General features: G+C 35.5%; 1 protein-coding gene across 13 annotated transcripts in view; it reads right to left on the bottom strand.

Moving 5' to 3' along the window:
- NFIB (nuclear factor I B) overlaps positions 1–12,315 on the bottom strand; it is a 436,690-nt gene that overhangs the window by 51,133 nt on the left and 373,242 nt on the right. For all 13 annotated transcript variants that reach the window (XR_009346411.1, XM_059142332.1, XM_059142331.1 and 10 more), the window contains exon 6: positions 12,193–12,311. Coding sequence is in view for 12 of the 13 variants with exons in the window: in XM_059142332.1 (XP_058998315.1) it covers positions 12,193–12,311 (119 nt within the window). In the remaining variant the exon portion in view is untranslated. The remainder of the gene's footprint in view (positions 1–12,192; positions 12,312–12,315) is intronic.

Here is a 12,315-nt window from a genome sequence, read left to right as displayed (position 1 = left end):
TTTAGAAATGGACATTTAACTCAGTAATTCCACAGTAGGAACGTATCTATTCCTTTAACAAAATGTCACTATCTACTTGGTCACATGGTACCAGGCAGTATGCTAGGTTTGGGGACAGTGAGTAGAACTAGACAGGAACACAATAATCAAACTGCATCAAGCACAAGGATCCCCATACCATGATGATCACTGTGTCTTTATTATATAAAAACCTGCAAACTACTTACACATCCATAAGCAAAGGAGACATTTAAAAGTGTGTAATACACGCAAGGATGACATATTATGAAGCCATCATAAAGAGGAAATTCAATGACATGATAAAATACCATTATATTATAGAAATCTGTGTGAGTGGCTCAGTGGGTTGAGCCTCTGCCTTCGGCTCAGGTCATGATCTCAGGGTCCTGGGATCGGAGCCCCGCATCGGGCTCTCTGCTCAGCGGGGAGCCTGCTTCCCCTCTCTCTCTGCCTGCCTCTCTGCCTACTTGTGATCTCTGTCAAATAAATAAATAAATTCTTTAAAAAAAATCTATGTAATAGAATTATTGGGGGCTTTTATTTTCTTTTTATACTGACAGCTTTTTTTTTTTTTTCAAAACTCCCATAAGTAATTTTTACTGTTACAATAAACAAAGGTAAATTACATATTTGGGGGAAGGGAAACACTGACTGTGGCTCCATGAAGTATTATAACTGGGTAGACAATGTTGGATCTTGTTATTTCCTTCTTTTCTTTTTTAAAAATTTGTATTTATTTATTTGAGAGAAAGAAAGAGCATGAGCAGGGGGAGGGGCAGAGAGAGGGAGAAGTAGACTCCCCACTGAGCAGGGAGCCCTATGTGGAGTTCAATCTCAGCACCCTGGGACCATGACCTGAACCGAAGGCAGACGCTTAACTGACTGAGCCACCCAGGCACCTCTCATTATTTCCTTCTTAAAGTAAGGAAATGCCTTATTGGTCTTAAGAATTTGATGTTGCAAAAGTATACAATGAAATGCTTAAATGTAACATTTGCAATTTAGTTGGCTAAAGGCAAAACAGTGTATTTTTGAAAACACAAGTGAAGAAAAGAGAATATCTGAATATCTGTTTCTAAAGACTCTTCTAGATGTAAAATTTTATGATTGTGTGGCAAATGCGAATTAAGTCCTTCCCACACGCTCCAAGTTAACAAAAAGCTCGGAATGTTATGACAAGACATATGGACTTAATCCCACTACAGTAGTTTCATGATGATGCCAGATGATTCAAAAAAATAATTAGCTGCCATGTTAAGAAAGTATCTCCATATATATATATATATATATATATATATATATATATATATATTTACATTTTTGACACTCTAAAATAACTCCAAAAAACGGCAAGCTACGTTAAGGAGAGATAAGATAGCATCTTCAATTAAATTTTTCAATCTTTTTTTTTTTTTAAGTGAAATCAGTTCTTTTTTTAAAGGAGAAAATATGGTAGACTTTGTGTTAAATAAATGAAAATTCTTACTTTCATCATTGAGTTATTTAATCTTAACTCCACTTGGGCATATTACTGTATTCTTCAGCAGTTTAAAACATTTGTGATAGTTTAAACCTCTCTCTATTGTGTATTTCAATCCATGCACACAGTAAGCTGCATGTTACTACAAGTCTCTATTTATCACCCCTCTCCAAAGGGAAAAAAAAAAAAGTCTCCAGGCTACACCTACACCCAATACAAAGTTAAAACTCAAACCTCTTTGAAGCTCACAAACACCTTCCTGAGACATTAAAAAAAGAAAAAGAAGGAAAAACAAAAAACCTTTGAATAATGAACAACAGTGCTAAAAGAATAAATACTGAATAAATGAAAACTGCTTTTTAAAAAACACTTCAAAATGCTTTTGTCCATTAAGCAATTTCATTTTAACAGACAGACAATGACAAAGTGTCTTGAGTAATGTCAGAAAACCTCATTTGAAAGAAGGAAAAACACCCCATGATTATGCAGGGTTTGGAGTATATTTTAGTCGCTTATTAAATATTGGCATAGGTAAATAGCTTCTATTCACTATGCCTCTGGGGAAAACCTCTTGGCTATAGAGGCTTATTAGTGTTAAGCATCTGAGAGCCATGGACTATAAAATAAAATCAATACCGTAACCTTAACTGTAAAAGTCAGAAAGATACTGGAAGAGTTCTAATTTAACAAGATTACAGATGAGATTTTAGAGGAGAACATTTGGGGAAAAGCCATGCATTTAGAAACATTTATGCTACAAGACATCTCAAGGTTTCTGTTGTTACTAATGCTGTTATTATCCGTGCTGGTAATGGTTAGGGTTGATTTAACTGATGTGTTACTTTAGTGGATTTACAGGAAAGTCCTAGAAATGATCTGGAACTTATTTCAAATAAAATCATTAAATTGAGGTAGTAAACTAATTGCTTAGGAACAATTATGATTTGATGTGGTTTAGTGTGGTAGAGGGAAAAAAATCACGAAAATGTTAAGGTCGTTAGTTCAGCAGCTCGATGCAAATATGATTACTCTGCACAATATTCTATTTCTCTTAATGGAAAAGTAGTCAAAACCGGTATAAATTGTAGTGTTTAGGTTCAACCTAAATCTATATTTTTCCTCTAACAAATGTAAATGAAGAAAAAAAGAACATTCTGTCAATGAAATTACTATGATGGCATATTTATTATCTTAATGGTTTTAGAAATCACGTGAAATTGATCAGTAACAAAACCTCTATTTAGTAATGGACCAATTACATTTGTGAGATAATGTCAATGAAACAGAATATTGTCACAGGATAATGGTCTCCTATTGCTACATCCCTAGTCATTTAGAGAAAATAAATGTTGCCGTCTGGCTGAGTCATTTATTTTCAAAGTAGGAGACACTGATCCCATAACAAGGTTCTGTTATAATAACTCAATCTCTATCAATCATTTGTTGTACCAGGATGGCGCAGGACAGGACATGTATTTTTAAGAGCTGCACATTCCTCAGCTATACAAAACATATGGTGCCTCCAAGCACATAAACAGCCCAATTATTGCATTATTCAAAGAGAGTATTGAAAATAAACATTTTTTAAAAATTAGGAATCGGAAAACTTTCTGAATTTTCAAAAAAGAGCCATGTTAATGAGAGCTTAAAGACTCAAGTAACTGGAGATCTAAAAATTCTTTGATTCAGGTAATTTAAAAGCTAGAGTTTGGGACCTGAAGAGACCTTAGTATTTAACTCTGTTATTTTACAGATGAGAAAACTCAAAATGTCCTGAAATTAAGTGTATTTCTCTGAGGCCACACTAGTACTTGGACTTTCCAGGTCACCATTATTGTGCTTTAAGCATAAAGCAAAAAATAAAAACAGAACTATTATATATATTTATATATTATATATTTTTCATATATGTATTTAAATATACCATATATCACATATATCTATATGTATCATATATCACTTATATATTTATATATCATATATATTTATATGATATTCAAGACTTTAGGATTATTTCTTTATTTTTATCTTATTTCCTTTTTTTTTTTAAGTAAGCTCTAGGCCCAACACGGGGCTTGAACAGATGATCCCAAGATCAAGAGTCACATGCTTTATCAACTGAGCCAGCCAGGTGCCCCAAGACTTCAGGACTTTATTAACAACATGTCATTATTAAATGGAAATGAGATTCCTAACATGAGTCCAGTCCAAGGACTGCATTCGTGAATCCCTGGAGTCCATGAACCCTTCCGATGTTATGTGCATTTATCTGTATTTAAGTTTCAAACACTGCGGCGGAGGGGGGGTGCATAATAGAGGTTTTATAACTACTTTGCAAATCACACCACAAGGCAGTGCATATAGTATGTGTTCTATAGCTAAATGAACAAGTGTTCCCATTCTACCTCTGCTACTTATCATCTGTGTGATTTATGTCAAATCTCTTAATCACTGTAGCGATTAGTTTAATGAACTGTTAATTTTTTTTTTTAATAGGATTGCAAAGCAAAATACATGTGAAGTCTTGGCCCAGCCCTCAAGGGTAGTACGTGCTCAATAAATGATAGCCAAAAATGGCAAGGGGATCTGGCTTTCCTCACTGATAGGTACTTAACTGCAGAAAGATTTTAAATATCTGCGGTTCCTTCAACAAATAAATGACACAGAAAAGGGGGTTACTGCAAAAATAATTAATAAAGAAAAATAGTTACTATAACTATCATAGGTTAAAAAAGGGCTGAAAACACAAATACAGTAAATGGACCATTTGGGATCCTCATTGAAACAAAACGGCCCATAAGATATTCTGGGGCTTCTGAACATGGAATATATATTATGTGGTATTAAGGAATTATTGTTATGTTTGTTACATTGAAAATAGTATTGGGGTTGTGTTAAAAATAAAAGCCACTGTCTATTAGAAATACTTAGAAGTATTTTATTTATAAGTAAAATGACATAATGTCTGGGATTTACTTTTAAGCAAACTTCAAAAAACTGACAAGACAGTAAATGTAGTAAGATTGGCAAAATGTTGATAACAGTTTAAAGCTGGGCACATTCAAATTCCCTTTATGATGCTCTCTGCTTTAACATTTTCCATAACAAAAAAGCTTTTAAAACATTAGGCTTAAACATTCAATTCAAAGCTCTTCTCCACAATTATCTATCTCAAGCACTCATAGATTCAGTTTTTTGTATTTTTTTTTTTTTTAGTTCTAAAACTTTTAATCATGACACTAAGATTAAGAGATTTTTTTTTTTTTAAAGCAGATAGATGTTTTACTATCTCAAAATTTTGTTTTGACAATTCTTCCGGAACTCTGAAAACTAGTTGAAAAATCACAAAATCACCAAATCACCAATATGATCCCATTTTAGTTCCAAAGAGCTAACATTCATGAAACTCCATAGAAAAACTATCTGCCAGTATTCAAATTTTCCTATTTCTCCATTTCTCCCTATATACATATTTATTCTCTAGATGGGTTGCAGGATAACATGGGGGGAAAAAACCAGCTTTTGAAAAAGAAGACCTCGGCTCTGTTATTCATCATCTGGAGGCATTAGACAAGACAGACCCTTATGGATCCTTAGATGGTTAGCTGTGTAAAATAAGGAGCCTGAACCACATTCTGCTCAATGTTCTTATAATCTGTGTTCTATCTCTGAATAATCAATCTCTTAGTGTATACGATATTCGTCATACACTAAGTCACTCAAAAGAAACTGACTTTCTAAACTACTTCGAAATAAACTTTAACATGACATCAATGTATAAAAGGGGTAGAAATAAAATCTTTTACCACTCCAAGAAACTTTGCATGGCACGCTTTTATACTGAAGTACACTGTCTCCCATGGGTTTTTCACTTTCCTATTGTAGGCTGTGTTCTATCAATCTAGAGATCCAGCATTAATAGCAAGCTGTTATTTTTCAAACTCATTATCCATTGTGGTTTTTCTGCAAAATGCTACATTTTTTTAAAAAGATTTTATGTATTTATTTGACAGAGAGTGAGAGAGAGAGTGAGAAGAAACACAAGCAGAGAGAGTGGGAGAGAAGCAGACTTCCTGCTGAGCAGGAAGCCAGATGTGGGACTCGATCCCAGGACCCTGGAATCATGACCTGAGCCAAACAAAGGCAGACGCTTAACAACCAAGCCTCCAGGGGCCCCTACACTTTCAAATCATGAAGTCTCCAGAGCACTGAAATAGGAGTATAATTTTCCCCTACTAAGTAGTCTTGGTCCTTCTAACATGGACGCAGGTTTGCCCCATCCAAAATGTTCTTCCTGGTTAAAACGCACGAAAGGAACATAAGCTTCTGTTAGTTAGTAGGCAAATGTGAGGAATTCTGACAAAAGCTTTCACCAATAATTTATTGTTTTCCTTTCTGTCTGAAGGATGCTCCTGTTGTGAATTTTCAACTACAGCAGTGTAGCTAAAGAAAATGAAATACGTTATGACAAAAACATTCTTGGAGTTTGCTCTCCAGTGGCATCATGATGCATGGAGAGGTTCATGGAAAGTTTGGCAGGAACTGTAAATCGTTCACTTTCGATATGTTCAATAATAGGTTAAACAAAACAAAACAAAAAAAAAACCCACAAAACTTAAAAATTGTGATTGAACGTTAAATTCAAACCATTTCTTTGCATGTATTCATCAAAAGCACTTGTATCTCTGATTTAGTCTGGCTCAAAATTTGATATTTGAACATTTGACATTTAATCCTTGTGATACAAACCTTAAGAATGTAAGGAATTGTTGGTGTTCTCTCTGGGTCCCAAAGGGGGCTTAAAAATTCTTCCAGGAAGATTACTAAGCATTTGCCTTGCCATTTGCTAAGACTTCATTTAATGTGAGGAACTCCCACACAGAGGTTATTCAACTATTTGTATAAGCTGCTCATTTACCCAGCTCCTAGGTTTCTACAGACATCTTGAGATTCTATCAATTATCAGACTGTAGTTTGGGTTAGAACACTGTTCTCCAAAATTTGAACCTAGAACTTTCCTCCTTATGGATTCTTTTTTTTTTTTTTTAAAGCTTTTATTTATTTATTTGACAGACAGAGATCACAAGTAGGCAGAGAGGCAGGCAGAGAAAAGAGAGAGAGGGAAGCAGGCTTCTTGCGGAGCAGGGAGCCCGATGCGGGGCTCGATCCCAGGACCCTGAGATCATGACCCAAGCCGAAGGCAGCAGCCCAAACCACTGAGCCACCCAGGCGCCCCGTCCTTATGGATTCTTGAATGGAAAAAAAAAAAAAAAAAGGAAATAAAAAAGAGGCCCTAAAGTCACAAACTTAAATGCAATCAAGCAATTTCCACTCATGGAGAGTCACACTGATGGCGCCCAATAGGACATTAAACATTCTACAAATTCAATAATGAATGAAAAAAAGTTTACATTTTCATTCAGATAGAATTTTCCAAACCCAGCCGAATCTTCTTGTGCCTTGTATGCTAAGTAACATTCCTTAAACTCACACTAAGAAATGCTGATTTCTGATTCTAAGTTTCCTGTGCCTGGTTGAACTCATGATGCTGGGCCAGCACTATTATTCTCCAGTCCGTGTTCCCTGTAGACTTTTGGTTTAATTCATTGGCTATTTAACATTGTAACCTCATAGAACGCTACCAAGTGCAAACTGACATTGAGCCCAACATCTAAAACTATATTACTAATGAGAATATTTGAAAAATGAATACTGAATGAGAATATTGAAAACTTATTAGAAAGAAACCTCTAGGGCTCAGAAATCTATTATGATTTCAAAAGACTAATGGAAGAGACTTATTTATATGACAGAACTGTAAATTTTTTAAAAATTAGTGTTAGCATTATTTCCTAATACTCCCAGCAATCATAACATGATGCCTAAATATTGGTTATTTGAGAGTCCAGTGTGCATTTCTAAGCTACCCTTAAAATTGCAATTACATACCAATATACCTACCTCTAAGTAGTGCCAGTTTGTGCTAACATACCAATTCATTGATTTTTACATAAAGATTTACTTCTCATAGTGCTTAAAAGTAAGCTAGTTCTAAAGCATGGAGACAGTCTCCTCCTAGTTTGGCTTACTTGATTTATTCTCTGTTAAGAACCTTTATTCATAAATAGTAAAAAAAAAAAAATTTTTCTGCTCAGCAGGTCAAGGGTTGGAAATTTAATTTATTCATATTTATGTGCCCAATGCCTAGAAAACTTCCTGGCAAATAATAGGCATTTGACAAATGTTAATTGACTCCAATGATCCCAAACCCTAAATGTGTAGGAATTAATAAAATTTTACTGCATACAAAGTCTTTTTGAATTTACATTTTATAAAACTAAGATTACAAGTTATTTAAATATTCATCAGACTGAGAAGCTGCTAAATTTTCCATTTAAAAGCCCAGCTGTATACGACAAATATATTTACTGTATCATAAGTGTCTATTAAATAGAGTTTCGGGAGCCTCAGATGCAGGCCTAGATGAACTGGCAGTGATAGGTGCTGATATTGATAAAGCACTGCTTCAAATGCCCAAGCATACCATCTGTCAGTCTGTGAAATTCCTAGGCATTAACATAAAACAAGATTTAGTCCCCAAAAGTAATTTGAATTGGAGGAAAACAAAGACCCACTTCTTATTTTTCCTCTTTTTTCATAAATTACAAAGAAGCACTCTGATGATTTTGAGAAAAGCATACCAACTAGAAATTGAGTCTCAGGTGGAAAAAAATAAAGGTACAGGTCTCAGATGGTGTTTTTTTCCCGTGGTCTTGGAATAAAGGAAATTGTCAGCATGCACACTGATAAGCTCATTTGGTTCTATTAATTTAACCATTAAAATTGAAAATGGTGGAACACTGTATCCAAAAAACCCAAAGTTTTCAATAGAGGTAGAAGCAGTCAGGAAGTTTAAAACTAGGAAATTCATAGAGAACATTAAGGAGGAAAAAATACTCCAGAATCTAAGAAAGGAATATAACAGTGGCTATACAGTCCTTTGTTAGTAGCCAGTTTCCTGCTTCTTTCCCTTCTCTATGTGTAAAACAACACAAATAAAAATGTGGGTATTACATAATGTGGATGTTGATAAATTTAATTTCCCTCACTGAACATCAGGGGAAACGTAAGCAAATTTTACAGATTCCTACCAAATACTTAATGCTCAGTCTTAAAATGTTCATGTCTTTATTCTGCAAAATTAGAAATTGTAATTCTTTTATGACCAGGACATCGTAATTTTTCTGCGTTATGGGTAAAAAACAGAAAACAAGAAACGAACATATGAAGATAACTAATTATGTTTATAATACCCTAAAATAAAGATACTTTGTCTGGGCACCTGGGTGGCTAGGTGAATTAAGCCTCTGCCTTCGGCTCAGGTCTTGGTCTCAGGCTCAGCAGGGAGCCTGCTTCCCCCACTCTCTCTGACTGCCTCTCTGCCTACTTATGATCTCTGTCTCTGTCAAATAAATAAATAAAATCTTTTTTTTTAAAGATACTTTTTCAATTAAATTATTAAAAGGTACATAAATTTAAAAAGGTACCATAAATATTTGTCATTACATGAACCTAGATTTTGTGTTAAAAAATTGCCTAATTACTTTTGAAAATAGAATGAATATATTAGTTTGGCTATCTTATCTCCTTCATTTTAGCCTAGTTGGAAACAAAATCTCGGTGGCTTAGATTGGTGTTTCAGATTATAAGGAAAAGTAGAATGCCACATATTGTCCATAACTTTGCTATCTTTGCTTCTTCGATTTCAAAAATCAGTGTTGCTAAGGGCTATGGCAAACGTAGATTTAAATACAAAGTCAACACTACCAGAATAAGGCATACCCAGGAAATAATAAATGGTAAATTTTAAACACTTCTGCCAGTTATAAACAGAAGCATATTTTAATCAACCAATAAGTAGTTATTGATTACCAATTTAGTACAGGGCTTTGTGGGAGAAACAAGTAAAAGACACATACCAAAGCTATTACAAATATCGAGTGAAACTCAACATGCCCTTTAGAACCCCTTCGTGACAGCCAAGTGTGTCTGAAGAACATGTGAAGACAGACAAGAACAACCATGGGGCATTTTATTTTCCAAATTTTAAAAAAAGTAATTTTCTAAGAACAAAAGGACGGCATCTGGCTTAGCAAATTTATAAAGATAGTACTGTACATCCCTCATTTTTTTATTGTAGTGCAAGACTTCTTCCCACAATGGCTTATTATGCACATAACAAAGTCTTCAGGGTCTTGAGAATTAAAGTGACAGAGTTTTTTTTAAGCACACTTGAGAATGTATCATTCTTCCTGACTCTTAATAAAATATGCCCTCACAGACTTCTCCAGTAATTCTAGTCATCTTGACAAAAGAAAATCACCAAGACAATACGACGATTTTACAAAGAGAAAGAATGACAGTTTCCCTTCTACTTTTCAAAAATGTTTTATAATATGATTTGAGATTGCCTTTACTCAATAAGCTGAAATAGGAATCAATTTCTACAAAGTGACACTCTCTATAATAAAGAACACCTACACTTCTGAACAAGACACCCGTTCCCACACATTCACAGTGTTATTATTATTACCATTAGAATCTTTCCAGAATCATTTTCTCCAGAGGAAAATATGGCTTTGTTTAAAACAAACTGACAATGCAAGTTAAACAAGCAATAAAATAGAAAGCGTTGAAGGTTTGGTTTTTATTCTTACTTCTGCAAGTCTGGTGAAAGTTCTCGCCTTCATGAATGAGACTGATATTCTGCCTATCAATGTTTCATTTGTCCAAAAGATAACTTTTGTGCCCCTACTATGCACCAGGGTGCTGTTACATAATAGCCAAATCCATAAGGTCCCTGCCTTCATAGTGCAGATGGGCTTAGACAATGAACCCCACAAACAAGTACATAACTATTTATTATGAGAACAATGAAGGAACACTACTGGGTGTCAGGAGAGGAAAACAGGAAGACTGAATTTAGATCGAAATTCCTCAATTTAGGCTGGGGCTTAGAAGATGCCCCCCAGTTTTTGAGATGAAGAGTTAGCAGAGGATAATTCCAGAGGGCGTGGGTGAGAGGAAGGTCTTGGGTTCTGCCTTCCCAAATATTAACAAAGCAACAAGCTAAAGTGCAGAAAACAGCAGCAAGGAACAGGGCCTGCCCCTCCTATGAGAGGATTCTGATTTTCTCCTAAGAGGAGTGGGAAATTACTGAAAGATTTATGCACTGGAGTAATACGTTGTTACCATGTTTTATAGAGATTTTGTCTACCGTTTGATTAATAGATTTGGAAAGGCCAGGGGTTGGGTGGGGGGAGGTCATCTCAGAGCCAAAACTCTTCCAGCTGGTTTTCAGATCCTTCCACAAAATGACCCATCACCTCTCCCTAATTCCTTACACAGAGAGAGCCCAGCCTTGGTGTCCAACATGGCCACTGTGAAACTTACGCTGCCTTTGGCTATGGTTTTCTCTCTGACAACTCTGCTCCCTTTTTCACCAGTTAAAAAATATCACCATGCTAAAGGAGACCCACCGGACTCAAAGTCCAATTCCTCCGTGAAGATTTTTCACTTTTTTTTTTTTCCTAGTGGAATATTTTTTTTTTTTAAGAAGGTGCCACAACTCACAACTCACAACTCACAACCTTGAGATCAAGACCTGAGCTGAGATCTGGAGTCAGTTGCTTAACCCCTGAACCGCCCGGTGCCCTGCTGCAAATGCAGAGTAATAAACATGTCCTGAGTAAGGAACTGATTTGGGCTTGAACTGCTATGCTTCGGTTATCTGCCTCCTGAGATAACTCAGTGTACTGCTCCCCAGCCTTAGAAACATACACTCAAGGCATGGGCTAAAAACCATTGATAAAGAGACTTTTCTTTTTTACATTTTTAGTAAACTGTAAAATTTTATTCAAAAGACAATTTTCAATTATTATTATTTTTTTTGCTGTTGATAGAAATCGTATTTGCACATAATCATATCAACAAGATACTGCAGTTAGTTAATATTTTTTTTTTTCTGTGCTTACTAATCTCCTGCTGGTTGCGGCAAAAAGGAAGGAGGATGTCTGATAAAATATATTTAACCTGACAGACTTTTAAGAACAAAAAAGAGCTAAAAGTTTGGATTTAGAGAGCCAAATAATACCTATGGAGTTATATTTTTTCCCCCCAAGACTGCCCTACAACTGGGTCATAGTTTCACCTAGAAGGAACAACCAGATTGACTTAGACGTGATGTCTGTGGCATTACAATCGAATTTATTGTTTAGGCTGTACCTACTTCCAAAGGGAATTATGTCTTCCTTTAGATGGGAACAGTCAGTAACTGTCTCCTGCAACCTGTTGTAAGTGTGGGTCCTCCCTGAAACACCCATACAGAGTAGCAGACTGATCTAATGGGAGTCGCAATTTATGATTTGGCTGCCATCTGGCCAACGAAAGCAAACAAACCACAGTCGGTCACATGTGTGATTGGGGATTCTAAGAGATCATTCTGTCAGGGAGAATTTTTGTAACTGTGGTGACACGTGACGAGTACATTATCTTCAAAATAATTTTACTGCCATCATTTTATGAAGGATATATCTGTAGCGACTCAATGATGACATCTTGACTAAAGGAAACTTTGGAAACAAGCTGACATCTTACTCTAATGTCCCCCGAGGAATCACCTCATGCCTTACCTTGATCTCTTTCGTGCCATGTTCGGCTTCCAGCAGCTGGTGAATTCGGAGACGGATAGAAGTCTCCTGTAGGACTTGGTTCCATATTTTCGTCTATGGATATAGTTTTGGGTCTTTTGCTGT

This window comes from Mustela lutreola, chromosome 12 (assembly GCF_030435805.1).
Source record: "Mustela lutreola isolate mMusLut2 chromosome 12, mMusLut2.pri, whole genome shotgun sequence".
In the NCBI taxonomy this organism is placed as follows: Eukaryota; Metazoa; Chordata; class Mammalia; order Carnivora; family Mustelidae; genus Mustela; species Mustela lutreola.
Note: the sequence above shows the minus strand (reverse complement) of the source record. Positions and strands in the feature narration are given on the sequence as shown.